This window comes from Hyla sarda, chromosome 8 (genome assembly GCF_029499605.1).
Source record: "Hyla sarda isolate aHylSar1 chromosome 8, aHylSar1.hap1, whole genome shotgun sequence".
NCBI classification, from domain to species: Eukaryota; Metazoa; Chordata; class Amphibia; order Anura; family Hylidae; genus Hyla; species Hyla sarda.
The window spans coordinates 216,322,579-216,342,846 of NC_079196.1; the positions used below are offsets into that span (position 1 = coordinate 216,322,579).

The following is a 20,268-nucleotide window of genomic DNA, read 5'->3' on the forward strand; positions in this document are numbered from 1 at the left end:
CAGCAACGCACCTGACGTCACGGTGTAGCGGCGTCTATGCAGCGTACTAGGCCGGAGCCTGCCCGGAGTGGAGAAGAGGACCCCGGAGAAGGACAGCCCGGATCGGTTCACCCTCCACCCGGAATGCCGCCGGACACTACACGAAGGATGGATGGCCCGGACCACCCCCATTACGGGTAAGTTAAATTTTTTTTATTGACTCGGAGGGTGGGGGAGGGGCCCGACCGGTATAGCGGTATGGGAAAAAATCCATACCATGGGAGAAAAAAAAACGGTATCCGGTTCATACAGGTATACCACCCAGCACTACGGTGGGGGGTGCGACGCGGCGGTGCGGTAGCGGTAGTCGGGGGGGGGGGGGGGGGGGCGGTCGTGGTGCAGCGGGTCGGGGGGGGGGGGCGATGCGGTGCGGTGAGTTGGGGGGGGGGGGCGCGGTCGTGGTGCGGTGCGGTGAGTCGGGGGGGGGCGGTGCGGTGAGTCGGGGGGGGGCGGTCGTGGTGCGGTGCAGCGGGTCGGGGGGGGGGGGGGCGCGATGTGGTGGTGGGGGCATTATCGGCTTATCGGCAAGGTAATTGCCGATACCGATAATGCCCACAATCATGATTATCGGCCGATAATATCAGCCATACCGATAATCGGTCGATCCCTAATACATACTCCTAGATAAGTACATAAAATATACATATGCTCGGTTATATGTATGCAGCATATAGACTTGTACATAACACATACTCATGGGTATAGATATAGTTAAAGGGGTATTCCAGGCCAAAACTTTTTTTTCTATATCAACTGGCTCCGGAAAGTTAAACAGATTTGTAAATTGTAAATCTATTAAAAAATCTTAATCCTTCCAATAGTTATTAGCTTCTGAAGTTGATTTGTTGTTTAACTGCTCTCTGATGACTCACGTCCCGGGAGCTGTGCAGTTCCTATGGGGATATTCTATGGGGAAGCAGTTAGACAGAAAACTTAAGAAGCTAATAACTATTGGAAGGATTAAGACTTTTTAATAGAAGTAATTTACAAATCTGTTTAACTTTCCGGCGCCAGTTGATGTATATAAAAAAAGATTTTGCCTGGAATACCCCTTTCAGAAACAGACATACCTATTTATACCAACAAATTCATAATACACAGATACTATCGCATACAGGGGCATATACATAGATATATATATACTATCACATGCATGAGCAAATATATAATACATACAGGAGCATATACATAATACATACATATTATCACATAACGGAGCATATTTATAATGCATACATACTATCATGTACAGGAGCATATACATAATACATATAGGAGCATATACATAATACATACATACTATCACGTACCGGAGCATATACATAATACATACTATCAAGTACCGGGGCATATACATAATACATACAGGAGCATATACATAATACATACTATCAAGTACCGGGGCATATACATAATACATACAGGAGCATATACATAATACATACTATCAAGTACCGGGGCATATACATAATACATACAGGAGCATATACATAATACATACTATCAAGTACCGGGGCATATACATAATACATACATACTATCACGTACCGGAGCATATACATAATACATACTATCAAGTACCGGAGCATATACATAATACATACAGGAGCATATACATAATACATACTATCAAGTACCGGGGCATATACATAATACATACATATTATCACATAACGGAGCATATTTATAATGCATACATACTATCATGTACAGGAGCATATACATAATACATATAGGAGCATATACATAATACATACATACTATCACGTACCGGAGCATATACATAATACATACTATCACGTACCGGAGCATATACATAATACATACTATCAAGTACCGGAGCATATACATAATACATACAGGAGCATATACATAATACATACTATCAAGTACCGGAGCATATACATAATACATACAGGAGCATATACATAATACATACTATCAAGTACCGGGGCATATACATAATACATACAGGAGCATATACATAATACATACTGTCACATACAGGAGCATATACATAATACATACCAGAGCATATACATAATACATACTGTCACAGGAGCGTATACATAATACATACCAGAGCATATACATAATACATACTATCACGTACCGGAGCATATACATAATACATACTAGAGCATATACTATCACATACAGGAGCAAATACATAATACATGCCGGAGAATATTCTTAATACATACTGTCACATACAGGAGCATATACATAATACATAGATATATATTTATTATCACGCCCCCTCCCATAGACTTGCATAGCGGGGGCGGGGCGTGACGTCACTATACTCCGGCCCCGTGATCGTCACACGGCAGATTCTGAGCTGGCAGTGCGGTGTGCAGCTCCCCGAGGTGGGTGCTGAATGCAAGATTGCGGGGTCCCCAGCGGCGGGACCCCCGAGGTTAGACATCTTATCCCCTATCCTTTTGGATAGGGGATAAGATGTCTTTGGGACGGAGTACCCCTTTAAATTACCAATAAATGGACAATTAGATAAAAATGACTTTCTATGAGGTGATATATATTGTGTGCGAAGAAAAAGTTATCCATGGAGATGGAAGATTGAGGACAGAGCCCTGATTTCCCCCCCCCCTCTCCAGGAGAGAACTGGGTCCTATTGTCCCCCTGAGGGAGTTCAGGGGGTCCCCAAAGTGTTAGATATCTGCCAGGGCTGAACAGTCTTCAGGACATTGTTATATCTTCAATACCGAGCCATAATATATATATATATATATATATATATATATATATATATGACGGCAGCGCTGTGTGTCTGATATGTACGACAGCCGGGAGTGATCATGACACTGCCGGTCGGAAGACCACTTTATAATGCAATCATGGGGGTCTCGCTGTACACACATACGGGAGCATATATACAGTATATTTCATATTTCTGTAAATATCTTTTATGTTTTCATTTGACAACACTGAAGAAATATAGGGGGAGATTTATCAAAACCTGTGCAGAGGAAGAGTGGTGCAGTTGCCCATAGCAACCAATCAGATTGCTTCTTTCATTTTCCACAGGCCTCTTTAGAGGCCTGTGGAAAATGAAAGAAGCAATCTGATTGGTTGCTATGGGCAACTACACCACTCTTCCTCTGCACAGGTTTTGATAAATCTCCCCAATAGTGAGTATACTTTATAGGGGGAGATTTATCAAAACCTGTCCAGAGCAAAAGTTGCCCAGTTGCCCATAGCAACCAATCAGATCGCTTCTTTCATTTTTAACAAGGCCTCTGCAAAATGAAAGTAGAGATCTGATTGGTTGCTATGGGCAACTGGGCTTTTCCTTTGCACAGGCTTTGATAAACCTCCTCCAGTGTGTATAACAGTGTTTACACCCCTAAGTGGAAATGTTTAAATCGGGCCCAAAGAGTGTCTATAATATTTTGTGTGCCCACCATTATTTCCCAGCACTGCCTTAAAGGGGTATTCCACTGGAAAATATATATAATTTTTTTTTTTTTTTTTTTTTTTTTAATCAACTGGTGCAAAAAGGTTATACAGATTTGTAAATTACTACTATATATATATATATATATATATATATATATATATATATATATATATATATATATATATATAAACTAATCTTTCCAGTACTTATCAGCTGCTGTATGCTCCACAGGAAGTTCTTTTTTTATTAATTAATTTTTTTATTTTCTGTTTGACCACAGTGCTCTCTGCTGACACCTCTGTCCATGTCAGGAACTGTCCAGAGTAGAAGCAAATCCCCATAGCAAACCTCTCACGCTCTGGACAGTTCCTGACATGGACAGAAGTGTCAGCAGAGAGCACTGTTTTCAAGCAGAAAGGAAATTCAAAAAGAAAATAACTTCCTCCGTAGTATACAGCAGCTGATAAGTACTGGAAGGATTAGGATTTTTTTTTAATAGAAGTGATTTACAAATCTGTTTAACTTTCTAGCACCAGTTGATTTTAACAAAAATATTTTCCAGTGGAGTGTCCCTTTAATCACCAGATCTTCACAGGTTGTCCCCCAGAGTCCTCTTCCCTCCTCCATGATGACATCACGGAGCTGGTGGATGTTATAGACCAGCGGTCTCCAACCTGCGGACCTCCAGATGTTGCAAAACTACAACTCCCAGCATGCCCGGACAGCCAACGGCTGTCCGGCCATGCTGGGAGTTGTAGTTTTGCAACATCTGGAGATCTGCAGGTTGAAGACCACTGTTATATATACATTCCTAGGAAAGAGTCTCCTAGGACTGTATCCACCTTTTCCAGCCCACCGGAGCACCTGAAAGCTGAACTAATTTATGCAGAAAAAAGTTATCAACTGCCGAGCCGAGAAGTTCGTGACGAATCGAATTTACTGTAAGTTCGCTCATCTCTACTCCTCACCTTATTGTCACCACTCGCCTGAACCCATCTCAACCCAATAAGTTTATCTTAGTCTCATCGGACCCCAGGAGAAGGTTCCAGTAATCCATGACCTTAGTCGCTTGTCTCCAGCAAACTGTAGGATTTCTTGTGCTTCCTCCTTTTGGAGACCAATTTGATGCAGTGTGCAGCCTAGGGTCTGAGCACTGACAGGCTGACCGCCCTACCCCTTCAACCTCTGCAGCAAAGCTGACAGCACTGATTTGTCTTTTTTCCTAAAGACAACCTCTGGATATGACGCTGAGCACGTGCACTCAACTTCTTTGCTCGACCATGGCGGGGCCTGTTCTGAGTGGAACCGCTGTATGGTCTTTCCTTCCGTGCTGCAGCTCAGTCTCAGGGTCCTGACAAACTTCTTATAGCCTAGGCCATCTTTATGTAGAGCAACAATTCTTTATTTTCAGATCCTCAGAGAACTCTTTGCCATGAGGAGCCATGTTGACCAGTATTAGAGAGTGTGAGAGCGATAACACCATTTTAAGATACCTGCTCCCCATTCACTCCTGAGACTTTGTAACACTGGGTCACGTGACATCGGAGAGGGAATATGGCTAATTGGGCCCGATTTGGACATTTCCCCTTAGGGGTGTACTCGCTTTGGGGTTAGACATTAAAGGGGTACTCCGGTGGAAAACAATTTTTTTTCATATCAACTGGCTCCAGAAAGTTAAACTGATTTGTAAATTACTTCTATTTAAAAAAAAAAAAAAAAATCTTAATCCTTCCAGTACTTATCAGCTGCTGTATGCTCCAGAGGAAGGTGTATAATTCTTTTCTGTCTGACCACAGTGCTCTCTGCTGACATCTCTGTCCATGTCAGGAACTGTCAAGAGCAGGAGAAAATCCCCATAGCAAACCTCTCCTGCTCTGGACAGTTCCTGATACGGACAGAGGTGTCAGCAGAGAGCACTGTGGTCAGACAGAAAAGAACTACACAACTTCCTGTGGAGCATACAGCAGCTGATAAGTACTGGAAGGATTAAGATTTTTATATAGAAATCATTTTTTTTTTTTTTTTTTTTATATTTCACCAGAGTACCCCTTTAAAGGGGTTCTCCGGTGCTTAGACATCTTCTCCCCTATCCAAAGGATAGGGGATAAGATGCCTGATCGCGGGAGTCCCGCCGCTGGGGACCCCCGGGATCTTGCACGTGGCACCCCGTTTATAATCAGTCCCCAGAGCGTGTTCACTCCGGGTCTGATTACCGGCGACCACAGGGCAGACGGCGTGTGACGTCCCCGCCCCGTGTGACATCACGCTCCGCCGCTCCGTGACAGGTATTACGCCCCCTCCCATAGGCTTGCTTTGAGGGGCGGAGCGTGACATCACACGGGGGCGGAGGCGTGACTTCACACGCCGTCGGCCCTGTGGTCGCCGGTAATCAGACCCGGAGCGAACGCACTCTGGGGACTGATTATAAACAGGGTGCCGCGTGCAAGATCCCGGGGGTCCCCAGCGGCGGGATTCCTGCGAACAGGCATCTTATCCCCTATCCTTTGGATAGGGGATAAGATGTGTAAGCACCGGAGAACCCCTTTAAGGGCTGTGTATTGAGTTATTTTGAGGGGGCACCACTGTGCACTCACTACTTTACGTTGCAGCAGAGGGTCATATCTTCGAGTATTTATACATATATATCTATATCTCTCTGTCGGACCAGTTGTAGTTTGCCCCCCACCCCTCCTCCGGTGACTCTCTGTCACTCACTCCGGCCATCACTAAATTATATTTAGCCCCTTGCACACCCCGGGGGGAGATGAAGGGCAGCAGCTGTTGCTGGTGACAGTACACAAGTGAATACACAGGCACTGACATTAGGGGGCGCCATTATCTGGCAGTATAATCTGGATGCGGTGTCGTTGCAGTGTTTCCTCCCACACTCCATGCACATACTTCTGATCCTTGAGATATTTTTATTCCTCCGAAGTTCTCCTTAGTGTGGGAGAGATAAGGAGATTACATTGTGAGCCTCAAGGACAGTGTTTCCCAACCAGGGTGCCTCCAGCTGTTGCAAAACTGCAACTCCCAGCATGCCTGAACATGTGGGAGAGATAAGGAGATTAAAATTGTGAGCCTCAACAGTGTGCCTAGCTGTTGCAAAACTACAACTCCGAGCACTACAACTCTGACTTCCAATACACATGCACGCTCTATTGGGCTGTGTGTACATGCATTGTCAATGGGGAAAGGGGAGTTAGCTAGAATCAGTCACTTCCTTATGTTGTAATTCAGCATGTCCGATCCTCCTTACCCCCTGACATCATCTGTCTGGAGGAGCCTGTGCACCAAAGGCGGTCATGGCATGCTGGGAGTTGTAGTTTTGCAACAGCTGGAGACACTTTGTTTGGGAAAACGCTGCTCAGAACCAGTTTTGCATCTTCTACCGCAGTGTTTCCCAACCAGGGTGCCTCCAGCTGCTGCAAAACTACAACTCCCAGCAGGCCCTGACAGCCAATGGCTGTCCGGGCCTGCTGGGAGTTGTAGTTTTGCAACAGCTGGAGGCACCTTGGTTGGGAAACACTTTTATAATGTACAGACATGGCTGTGTTCACTATATAGTTAATTCTATTGTCCTGTATTAGGCTTGGTTCACACTATAGCATGCTGGGAGTTGAAGTTTTGCAACAGCTGGAGGCACACTGGTTGGGAAACACTGACATAGGGCAATATATCTATGCACAGCATTATTTAGAAGAAGAGATAATGGATGATCGTTCATGCGGGTGGGGGGGAGGGGGCATTCAGAGCAAAGATGATAGTAGAGAAATATAAACAGACAGAACGTGCTGCAAGCACCCACCGAAATCCTGAGTGCCACGTTTCAGCTCCTCCAAATACATCACCTTCTTCCTAACCACACAGCCATAGTTCTGGCCTGTGTAAGGATCCGCGATGCAGCATGTAAATTTACGGAAAAAACATTAGCAAGGTGGTATGCTACATTTATACAAGTGACCTTAAAAAGGGGGTTATCCAGGAAAAACATAGCTGCTTTGTTTCAGAAACAGCGCCACTCTTGTCCTCAGTTTGTGCTTGGTATTGCAACTCCACTGAAGTGAATGGAGCCGAGTCGTAATGCCACACACAACCTGAAGAAAGGTGTGGCGCTGTTTTAAATGAAAGCAGCTATGTTTTTCTAATCATGAATAAGGCTATATTCCAATGACGGAATTTGTGAGTGGAATGCGGCGGAAAAATTCAGCTTGGAAATTCTGTTGCAGCAGAGTCCCACCGTTTTTCATGGGATGCCGCTGCACCGTGCAAATGGCTGTGTTCACACTATATATAGTTCATTCTTTTGTCCTGTATTAGGCGGGGTTCACACTATATATCATGCTGGGCATGCTGGGAGGTGTAGTTTTGCAACAGCTGGAGGCACACTGGTTGGGAAACACTGCTGTAGGGCTGGAGCTGCGGCCCCCCCCCCTCTCTACAGGAATGTGTGGACCTTTTGTAACTAAATATAGAGGCAGTGACCCAAACCGGGACAAAGGGACGCCACCAGATGTTGGGGGTCATCTCCTAGCTCCCCTACACAGTGTATTAGTACAGCTGCTTCCTATAAGGACGCGTTCACACAGCGTAATTGCGCTCCATTTAAAAAGCATATATACGTAAACAGATACTGCTGTGTGCTATACAGCAGAGCCTTTTTCCCATTGACTTACATTTATAATATAAAAAAAAAATAAGAATGTAACTTATACGTTTTTTTTGGCGTAGCTGACTACGTTTTTGCTTACAGCTAAATTTAAACGTATGGAAACTGTGGCAAAAACGCAGTGTGAACCCCAATAGGTATAACCCCCCCCCCCCCCCCCCAAAAAAAAAAATCTTACATCTGCTTAGGTCAACAAGGTGCGCGAGGGACTGAAACACTGTAACGATGCATTCCTGTACAGTGGGATTGATACGCACAGCGGCTTTGTATAGCGCACAATGGAGGCGGCGGTGCGTAGAGCGCTCGGGACAATGCGTCATGGAGGATCGGCTTCCGTTTTCATAACAGTTTGCGCTCGGCTCTGCTGCATCCTATTTATCGCTAGCTTTGCCCAACCTGTGGGGGGGAAACACTTGTATTGCAAGGTCTAGGGCAGTGTGTTTCAAACAGGGTGCCTCCAGCTGTTGCAAAACTACAACTCCTAGCATGCCCGGACAGCCGTTGGCTGTCCGGGCATGCTGGGAGTTGTAGTTTTGCAACAGCTGGAGGTCCACAGTTTGGACAGCCAAAGGTATGCTGGGAGTTGTAGTTTTGCAGCAGCTGGAGGACCACAGTTTGGACCGCCAAAGGCTAGATCAGTGTTTCCCAACCAGGGTGCCTCCAGCTGTTGAAAAACGAAAACTCCCAGCATACCTGGACAGCCAACGGCTTTCCGGGTATGCTGGGAGTTGTAGTTTTGCAGCAGCTGGAGGTCCATAATTTGGACAGCCAAAGGCTAGATTAGTGTTTCCCAACCAGGGTGCCTCCAGATGTTGCAAAACTACAACTCCCAGCATGTTAGTTTTGCAACAGCCTGAGGCACCCTGTTTGGGAAACACCGGTCTAAGAGGTGATGGGAGTAGTTGTGCAACAGCTAGGTCGGAGAATGCTGTCTGATATACCTTCGTATACCCTAAAGCAGTGGTCTCCAAACTGTGGACCTCCAGATGTTGGAAAACTACAACTCCCAGCATGTCCAGACAGCCGATGGGTGTCCGGGCATGCTGGGAGTTGTAGTTTTGCAATAGCGTGAGGCACACCGTTTGGAGATCACTGCTCTAATAGGCATATAAACAGGGGTTGTCATCCCTACACACAATAGGATCCTATAATCTTTGTGGTGGTTGTTTCGGGCTTTACTAGTCCTGGGAGTGTCCGCTCCGCCCTGTGACTCACTCCCACTGTCTATAGGCCTCACAGTGATTTCCTTAGACCTTTAAAGGGGTATTCCAGTTAAAAACTATTTTTTCATATCAACTGGCTCCAGAAAGTTAAACAGATTTGTAAATGACTTCTATAAAAAAAAAAAAATATATATATATATATATTAATCCTTCCAGTACTTATCAGCTGCTGAAGTTGAGTTGTTCTTTCCTGTTTGCCCGCAGTGCTCTCTGCTGACGCCTCTGTCTGTCTCAGGAACTGTCCTTAGCAGGAGAGGTTTGCTATGGGGATTTGCTCCTACTCTGGACAGTTCCTGAGACAGACAGACAGGTGTCAGCAGAGAGCACTGTTGTCAGACAGAAAAGAGCAACTCAACTTCAGCAGCTGATAAGTACTGGTAGGATTATTTTAGGATTTTTATTTTTTTTAATCTGTAGATGCCAAGTGTGTGACGGCCATGATGCCTTCTCTCTCTGCAGGGTGGATACTTTCCTGAACATGTCAGGTCTATGTCGAGCCTGCGATGGCTGAAGCTGAACAGGACCGGGCTGTGCTACCTGCCGGAAGAGCTGTCTTCTCTGCACAAATTGGTGAGATATAAGGGGCCACCAAGTCTTCCATCACTGGCCCCTGTGTGGGTACCCTGCATGGTGACAATTACTGGTGGCAGCCATGGTGGGGGTCTATTATACATCATTGCATCCAAAGAAACAACATGGCTCCATATCTTCTAATTTATTAAAGGGGTACTCTGGTGGAAAACTTATTTATTTTTTATTTTTTTTCAACTGGTGCCAGAAAGTTAAACAGATTTGTAAATTACTTCTATTAAAAAATCTTAACCCTTCCAGTACTTATCAGCTGCTGTATACTACAGAGGAAGTTTCTTTTTTGAATTTCCTTTCTGTCTGACCACAGTGCTCTCTGCTGACTCCTCTGTCCGTGTCAGGAACTGTCCAGAGCAGGAGAAAATCCTCATAGCAAACCTGTCCTGCTCTGGACAGTTCCTGACATGGACGGAGGTCTCAGCAGAGAGCACTGTGGTCGTGACGGAAAAGAAATCCAATAAGAAAATAATTTCCTCTATAGTAAACAGCAGCTAATAAGTACTGGAAGGATTAAGATTTTTTTAATAGAAGTAATTTACAAATCTGTTTAACTTTCTGGCACCAGTTGAGTAAAAATAAAAAAAATTTAAAAAAAAGTTTTCCACCGGAGGACCCCTTTAACCCCTGGGGTTCAGTGTACATGTATACTGGGGGTCCCAGGTGCTGTTGCTGACTATCTGGTATACCAATATTTCTCCAAACGTGGTCCGCCAGCTGTTGCAAAACTACAACCCCCCAGCATGGACATGCTGGGAGTTGTAGTTTTGCAACAGGTTGGGGGATATGGTGGAACACAATGGGCTTCTTCAGCTTTGCACCAGTATGAACAGCTGTTTTTTGTGTATATATAACCCCTCTTCTGGATCTTTTTTGGAAGGGTCTTTTCAGGGGTCATCTAATGGTGTGTGGAGCAGCGTTTCCCAGCCAGTGTGCCTCCAGCTGTTGCAAAACTACAACTCCCAGCATGCCCGGACAGCCGTTGGCTGTCCGGGCATGCTGGGAGTTGTAATTTTGCAACAGCTGGAGGCACACTGGTTGGGAAACACTGTTTTAATTAGTCTCCAAAGTCTATAATAGTCTACCCTTACATATCTGTTACCTGAATTGCCTTCTTTATGAGAGATCCAATAGAGAAGGGGGAGTCAAATGTCTCTGTTTTGCCCTGCAGATCAGTCAGCAGAATACAAGCCACTGCTTGTGCTGTGTTTATGAAACAGGAGGCTCAGGCTGTGTAAGGCTGGGTTCCCGTTACGTTTTCCCCCATACGGGAGCGCAAATGGCAGGGGAGAGCTAAAAGCTTGCGCTCCCGTATGCCTTTCTATGCGTTCTCGTATGTAATTAATTTCAATGAGCCGGACGGAGTGAAACGTTCGGTCCGGTCGGTTCATTTTTGCCCCGTATGCGCTTTTCCCCCCGCACCTAAAACTGTGGTCGACCACGGTTTAAGGTTCGGTTGTAAAAGCGCATATGGGGCAAAAATGAACCGACTGAACGTTTCACTGCGGCCGGCTCATTGAAATGAATGACATACGGGAGCGCATAGAAAGGTATACGGGAGCGCAAGTTTTTAGCTCTCCCCTGCCGTATGCGCTCCCGTAGGCTACTGTGCCCTCATTCAGATCACTACAGGGTAAGAAATTGGGAATTACCATTGTTTGAAAAAAAATTTTTTTTATATAATTATTATTATTATTATTAGTAATTTAATTATTATTATGATTAATAATTATTATTACAGTATATTATGTTATTATATTGTAATAATAATAATAATATGCATTATGACCATGATTATGATTTGCATTATATGATTTTTATGTTATATTATTATAAATGTATTGTGTTACAATAATTATGTTATTAATTAGAGATAAGCGAATTTACAGTAAATTCGATTCGTCACGAACTTCTCGGCTCGGCAGTTGATGCCTCATCCTGCTTTCAGCTTTCAGGTGCTCCGGTGGGCTGGAAAAGGTGGATACAGTCCTAGGAGACTCTTTCCTAGGACTTTATCCACCTTTTCCAGCCCACCGGAGCACCGGAAAGCTGAACTCATTTATGCAGGATAAGACATCAACTGCCGAGCCGAGAAGTTCGTGACGTATCGAATTTACTGTAAATTCGCTCATCTCTATTATTATTATTATTATTATAATATGCATTTTATTATTATTATTTGCATTATATTAATATTATAATTCTTAGATTTCAATTTATGTTACAATAATTGTTGTTAATAATAATAAATAATATATGCCTTTTTTATTATTTGCATTATATTAATATTATAATTATTAGATTTACATTTATTATGTTACAATAGTTATGTTATTAATAATAATTGCATATTATTATTCTTTACATTATATTAATATTATAATTATTAGATTTATTATGTTATTATATTATATTAATAAGTGTGTGTGTATGTATATGTGTGTGTGTGTATATATATATATATATATATATATATATATAATTTTTATTTTTTATTTTTTTATATTAGATGCATTTGAGTGAATAAAATTGCACGTGTGGCTATAGATAATAAATCTTTGTATTCCTCTACAGGAGCACCTATCGGTGAGTCACAACAGCCTGACCACATTACATGGCGAGCTGTCGTCCCTGCCCTGCCTTCGGGTGAGTAGTCCTGGCCTTCTCCCTGGTATCCTGCGATCATCTGTACTGCACACATACACAGCACCATACCTTTCCTGTTCTATCTGTACACCGCGCATATGATGCTTTTACGTTCTATTCCCAGGCTATCGTAGCTCGTGCCAACAGCCTGAAGAATTCTGGGATCCCGGATGACATCTTCCAGCTGGATGACCTCTCTGTATTGGTAAGTATGAAAGAAGGATGTGGACACCGTCCGTCACTGTAATATAAGGCCCTGTTCACAAGGATATTCTACGTGGATTACACCTTGCAGCAGCCTCTCATTAATTTCAATGGGATATTTCGCCACATGTTTTGCACATTGCATCTTCCGGGTAAGAAATTGGATTCTGGTGTAGGATAGAACATGTCCGATCTTCCGTCGGAATCCGCCAGAGCAGTGCTGTTGGTCAATGGGATGGCGCTTTTGTCCTCAGCAAATTGCAGAGACCATAATCACCAATTCGGGGTCATTTTGAACAGCGCAGAACTACTAAGAAATTTCCTCAGTGTGAATGTACCTTAACCCCTTAACAAACACGGACGTATATTTTCGTCCTTGGCCGGCTCCCGCGATATAACGTGGGGTCACGTGGTGACCCCACATCATATCGGGTCAGTCCCGACATGTAACTGAAGCCGGGACCCAGGGCTAATAGCGCGCAGCAGCGATCGCGGTGCTGCACACTATTAACCCTTTAGAAATGGTGTTCAAAGTGGAACACTGTGTCTAAAACAAAAGTAGAAGTTTCCCGGCTGCTCAGTGAAGCTGATCGGGACCACCGCAGTGAAAATGCGTTGTCCCGATCAGCTAGGAGGCAAGCGGAGTGTCACTCACCTTTCTCCGGCGCATCCGATCGGCGATTGATTGCTCCAAGCCTGAGATCCAGGCTTGAGCAATCGACCGCCAATAACACTGATCAATGCAAAGCTATGGCTTTGCAGTGAACAGTGCTGGCAATCAGTGTATGCAGTGTTATAGCCCCCTATGGGAGCTATAACATTGCAAAAAAAAAGTGTAAAAAAAAAAAAATTAAAAATAAGGTAAGGTAAGGTAAAATAAGGTTAAATGTGATTTAACCCTTTCCCTAATAAAAGTCCAAATCACCCCCCTTTTCCCATTAAAAAAAAAAACATGTAAGTAAAAAGAAATATAAACATATATGGAATCACCACGTGCGTAAATGTCCGCGCTATAAAAAATATCATTAATTAAACCGCACGGTCAATGGCGCACGCGCAAAAAAAACAAAATTCCAAAATAGCGTATTTTTGGTCACTTATAATATCCTAAAAAAATGAATAAAAAGCGATCAAAACGTCTGATCAATACAAAAATGGTACCGCTAAAAACTTCTGATCCTGGCACAAATGAGCCCCATACCACCCCATACGCAGAAAAATAAAAAAAAGTTATAGGGGTCAGAAGATGACAGTTTTAAACGTATAAATTTTACTGCATGTAGTTTTGATTTTTTACAGAAGTGCGACAAAATCAAACCTATGGAAGTGTGCCCCCTGGTGCCCATGAGAAGGTCGAGCAGGCACATAAAGTTAAAAAACCTCATACCTTATAGAAAGTGACCTAGTGGGTATAATCACACAGGCGTAAAGGGGGTACTCCAATGGAAAACATTTTTATTTTATTTTTTTAAGCAACTGGTGCCAGAAAGTTATGCAAATTTGTAAATTACTTCTATTAAAAAATCTTTATCCTTCCAGTACTTATTAGCTGCTATATTCTAGAGAGAAAGTTTTTTTTCTTTTTGGATTTCTTTTTTCTGACCACAGTGCTCTCTGCTTACACCACTGTCCATATCAGGAACTGTCCAGAACAGGAGCAAATCCCCATAGCAAACCTTTGCTTCTCTGGACAGTTCCTGATACAGACAGAGGTGTCAGCAGAGAGCACTGTGGACAGAAAAAAAAAAGAAATCCAAAAACAATAGAACTTTCTCTGTAATATACAGCTGCTAAGAAGTACTGGAAGGATAAAGATTGTTTTTAATAGAAGTTATTTACAAATCTGTTTAACTTGCTGGCACCAGTTGATTAAATAAAAAAAAATGTTTTCCACCGGAGTACCATTTTAATGGCCTCCAAAGTACCGTATTTTTCGCCCTATAGGACGCACCGGCGTATAAGTCGCACCCAATTTATAGTTGCAAAATCTAAAAAAATTTAGATTTTGAACCCAATAGTGGTCTTCAATCTGCGGACCTCCAGATGTTGCAAAACTACAACTCCCAGCATGCCCGGACAGCCGTTGGCTGTCCGGGCATGCTGAGAGTTGTAGTTTTGCAACATCTGGAGGTCCGCAGATTGAAGACCACTGCATAGGAGGTAATACTCACGTCTCCCCGCCGCTCCGGACCCGTCACCGCTGCCCTGGATGTCGCTCCATCGCTGTCGCCGTGTCCCCATCGCTCCGGAACGTCTCTGCTGCCGGCCGGGTATCCTCGCTCTCCGCCACCGCCATCACGTCATTACGCACGCCGACGCACGTACGCGACGACGTGATGACGAGGAAGGAGAGCGCCGGCCATACAGGGGATCCCTGAACGGAGAAGACACCGAGGAGGCAGGTAAGGTCCCTCCCGGTGTCCTGTAAGCACTAACCCGGCTATTCAGTCGGGCTGTTCGGGACCGCCGCGGTGAAATCGTGGCGGTCCCGAACAGCCCGACTGAACAGCCGGGTTAGTGTCACTTTCCCTTCAGATGCGGCGGTCAGCTTTGATCGCCGCGTCTGAAGGGTTAATACATCGCGGTGATGCCCTGTATTTGCCGTGGGTCCCGGCCGTTGATGGCGATAGGGGTGTATTCGCCATAGGGGTGTATTCGCACCGACTTTTCCCCCCCAGTTTTGGGGAAGAAAAAGTGCGTCTTATACGGCGAAAAATACGGTATGTGACCCTGCTCCTTGGGTCATGATCACACATCGCTTTCAAATTGATCAGGTATTTCTGTAGTAGAGATGAAATCTGATATTATCTGTCTTATTGGTTGTTTCCAATCAGTCTTCTATGTCCAGTCTGGCGATTTGCTCTGAACTAGAAACTTATAGGTAAAAATAATCTTTTGCCTTGCAGGACCTCAGTTATAACCAGCTGACGGAGTGCCCGCGAGAGCTGGAAAATGCTAAGAACATGCTGGTCCTCAACCTCAGCCATAACAGGTGAGACCTCTCCATTCAGAGTCTAAAGGGTCCGTTCACACGTCCAGTATTCTGCGCATATTTGATGCCCCAGATTTCAATGTAAACTAAATAACTAAACACTGCATTAAATCTGCAGCATCAAATATGTGCATGATACTCTACGTATGGATACACACCCTAAGGGTAGAGTCCCAAGTAACGTATACACAGCGTAATTTACGCTTTGTAATTCAGATTTGAAATACGCTGCATATTTCTGTGCTGGCAAAGTCTATGGGAGTAATAAAAAACACTTATAGACTTTGCTGGCACTGAAATACACTTTAAATCTAAAATACGCAGGGTAAAATATGCAGCATATACGCTACATTACAGAAAATAGTTTTTAAATAGGACTATAACCCTTAAAGGGGTACTCCGCTGCTCAGCGTTTGGAACAAACTGTTCCGAACGCTGGAGCCGGCGCTGGGAGCTCGTGACGTCATAGCCCCGCCCCCTCATGATGTCATCCCCCTCAATGCAAGTCTATGGGAGGGGGCGTGACAACCGTCACGCCCCCTCCCATAGACTTGCATTGACGGGGCGGGGTGTGACGGCACGAGGGGGCGGAGCTATGACGTCACGAGCTCCTGACTCCAGCGTTTGGAACCGTTTTTTCCAAAACACTGAGCACCGGAGTACCCCTTTAAAACATAACTTAGAAATAGTGTTTTTTTTATTTTTATTTATTTTATTTTGTTTTTCATTTAACCAAGGGGCCTATTAAAGGCAGTTGTTTAATTAATCTGTGAGATTGGTGTTCTATTACTATGACAACCCTTGGGCTGCTCTGAAGGGGGAAGTCTGGGGCGGTGGGGCCGCTGCACCACCAATGACGCATCTAAAAACTGTTTTGATGCAGCAATCGCTATTGATCTTGGCATCTAAACAGTTAAACAACACATTGGAGAGATGTGATGTCCGTCATTACCAGCAGTTATCAGCCTGCACCTTGTGGGTATGATGCGGGCCTGGCTCCCTCACCTGCCCCATGACGTAAGTGTACGTCAAGGGTTGGGAGGGGGTTAAGTTAAAGGGGTACTCCGGTGGAAAACTTTTTTTTGTTTTTTAATCAACTGGTGCCAGGAAGTTAAACAGATTTGTAAATTACTTCTATTAAAAAAAAAAAAAAAAAAAAATCTTACTCCTTCCAGTACTTATTAGCTGCTGAATACTACAGAGGAAATTATTTTCTTTTTGGAACACAGAGCTCTCTGCTGACATCATGGGCACAGTGCTCTCTGCTGACATCTCTGTCCATTTTAGGAACTGTCCAGAGTAGGAGAAAATCCCTATAGCAAACATATGCTGCTATGGACAGAGATGTCAGCAGAGAGCACTGTGCTCGTGATGTCAGCAGAGAGCTCTGTGTTCCAAAAAGAAAAGAATTTCCTCTGTAGTATGCAGCAGCTAATAAGTTCTGGAAGAATTAAGATTTTTTTTTTTTTTTAATAGAAGTAATTTACAAATCTGTTTAACTTCCTGGCACCAGTTGATTAAAAAACAAAAAAGTTTTCCACCGGAGTACCCCTTTAACTTAACCCTGGCACCAGTTGATATAAAAAAAAAATTCCACCGGAGTACCCCTTTAAGCAAGGATAATGCTTTATGATGTCTGCACATGAGTGACCTCTTTCTATTCTTCATCCTCAGCATCGACAACATTCCCAATCAGCTCTTCATAAACCTGACCGATCTGCTCTACCTGGACCTCAGCGACAACAAGCTGGACAGTTTGCCTCCACAGATGCGGAGACTGGTGCACCTGCAGACGCTTATCCTCAATAATAACCCCCTGATGCACGCCCAACTCAGGTGAGCATGCCCTGGCAATGCTGTCATGACTCGGGCCGTTGCATAGATGAGCACATATCACAGCAAGTTGCTTCTGTTAACAGGCAGCTCCCTGCAATGGTCGCCCTGCAGACGTTGCATTTAAGGAACACGCAGCGAACACAGAGCAATCTGCCTACATCCCTGGAAGGCCTTAATAATCTATCAGGTAAGATACTGACGTTATCTATATTAGTGTACCCCCAATATATAGCTCTCCAGCCAGGGCCTACAGTGGATCCCACTGGGTCTATTGGACCCAGACGGCACCTTCACAGGCGCGGCAAATTCCACCCCCGAGAAGATTGTTGACCCATGAAGGACCTAGTCCATCATGGTGCCGCTCAGGGTGTATGGAGCGGGCTCCTCACTCGAGCCCACTTCATACCTGGCGGCCCCCAGCTGGTTCTTGTAGCTGGGGCTGCCGATAATAGCTGGCATTCAGTGATCGTTGCATCCGGCTATTTACCCTTTAGATCTCCGTTGTCAAAGCTGATATTGGTGTCTAAAGGGACCTTTAAATGCTCCCTGGTGGTCCAGTGCGGTGGATCGCTCTCTGCAGCACAATCACAGGGGGGGCGATCCACTGTAGAGGTAGCCAGGGGGCTTACCTCTCCTTCCTTTTGGTCCATGGCTCTTCCAAATAAGTTTCACAGATCAAACAGATCAGTGAAATTCTATGAAACTGCTTTCACCTGTATGAGTAATCTAATGAGTCCCCCTAAAAGTCCCCTAAGGGACCAATAAAGTGTTTGTTAATTTTAAATATTTTTTTTTTTAGTTTAAAAAAAACACTCATTAATCCCTTCCATATTGAAAGTTCAAATCACGTTCAAATAAAAGTTCAAATGAATCCTGTACGGTAAATGGCGTAAAAGTAAAAAAATAAAAATAAAAACAGCATTGCGTTTTTTTGATCATGTCCTCCTGATATGTATTTGGGGGGGGGGGGGGGGCATTGCGGCACAATGTCTTGGGCCAGCCCTTTCTCCAGCTGTTGCAAAAGGGCAAAAGGACAACTCCCACCATGCCCTGACAGCCGTAGGCTGGTTGCATCTAGTATTGCGGCTCAGCTCCACTAAAATGAATAGGAATGAGCTGCAATACCAGCTACAACCTCTCGACCGATGTGGCACTCTTGGACTGTTTTTTTTATTTTTTATGTGAGACCATTATAATTCCATACAGATGTTGACTTGTCCATGAATGACCTGAGCCGGGTCCCCGAGTGCCTGTACACACTTGCCAACCTGAAACGCCTGAACCTCAGCAGCAACCAAATCTCTGAACTCTCCCTGTGCATCGATCAATGGACTCAGCTCGAGACCCTCAACCTCTCCCGCAACCAGCTGACCTCAATTCCGGTAGGTCGTCATTCAGATGAGCTGGGTTACTGGACGCTAGCTGCCTGTATAGTAATTCTTTATTATGTGCTTCTAGTCTGCTATCTGTAAGTTATCCAAGCTGAAGAAGCTTTACCTAAACTCCAATAAGCTGGACTTTGATGGCATCCCATCTGGTATTGGCAAACTCAGCAATCTGGAGGAATTTATGGCATCCAACAACAACCTGGAGCTTGTACCTGAGAGTCTGTGCAGGTAATGCCAAATACTATAGGGGGATTCAGGGCCTGAGAGTTGGATATTGAGGGTTTACACATCTTATTGGTTCTTTGCAGATCGGGCAAGTTACGGAAGTTGGTTCTGAATAAAAACCGCCTGGTCACCTTGCCGGAAGCCATCCACTTCTTACCAGACTTGGAGGTAGGTAACAACCACTTATATGTTACAGTCTCCTGCTTCCAGCTGCCCCATACACTGTTTAGATCAGGAAGAACACTGATTGACAATCAATTTCACATGCTGTTGTGCAAATGGAACAGACAACAGGTGGAAAATATAGGCAATTAGCAAGACACCCCCAATAAAGGAGTGGTTCTGCAGGTGGTGACCACAGGCCACTTCTCAGTTCCTATGCTTCCTGGCTGATGTTTTGGTCACTTTTGAATGCTGGCGGTGCTTTCACTCTAGTGGTAGCATGAGACGGAGTCTACAACCCACACAAGTGGCTCAGGTAGTGCAGTTCATCCAGGATGGCACATCAATGCGAGTTGTAGCAAGAAGGTTTGCCTTGTTTGTCAGTGTAGTGTCCAGAGCATATAGGTGCTACCAGGAGACAGGCCAGTACATCAGGAGACGCCGTGGAGAACGTTCTGCTGCCTGCAACATCCTCCAGCATGGCTGGTTTGGCGGTGGTTCAGTAATAGTGTGGCATTTCTTTGGGGGGGGTGCACAGCCCTCCATGTGCTTGGCAGAGGTAACCTGACTGCCATTAGGTACCGAGATGAGATCCTCAGACCCCTTGTGAGACCATATGCTGGTGCGGTTGGCCCTGGGTTCCTCCTAATGCAAGACAATGCTAGACCTCATGTGCTGGAGCAGTTCCTGCAAGAGGAAGGCATTGATGCTATGGACTGGCCGCCCGTTCCCCAGGCCTGAATCCAATTGAGCACATCTGGGACGTCTCGCTCCATCCACCACAGACTGTCCAGGAGTTGGCGGATGCTTTAGTCCAGGTCTGGGAGGACATCTCTCAGGAGACCATCCGCCACCTCATCAGGAGCATGCCCAGGCGT

General features: G+C 44.6%; 1 protein-coding gene across 1 annotated transcript in view; it reads left to right on the forward strand.

Annotated features, from left to right (window-relative positions):
- Positions 1-20,268, forward strand: part of FLII (FLII actin remodeling protein) — a gene marked incomplete at its 3' end in the record, with an annotated part of 40,493 nt that overhangs the window by 2,825 nt on the left and 17,400 nt on the right. Inside the window, 9 exon segments of the mRNA XM_056535539.1 lie at positions 9,812-9,922; positions 12,512-12,583; positions 12,708-12,788; positions 15,694-15,779; positions 17,454-17,615; positions 17,699-17,802; positions 18,822-18,997; positions 19,074-19,231; positions 19,312-19,396. Of these exon segments, the coding sequence (XP_056391514.1) occupies positions 9,812-9,922; positions 12,512-12,583; positions 12,708-12,788; positions 15,694-15,779; positions 17,454-17,615; positions 17,699-17,802; positions 18,822-18,997; positions 19,074-19,231; positions 19,312-19,396 (1,035 nt within the window).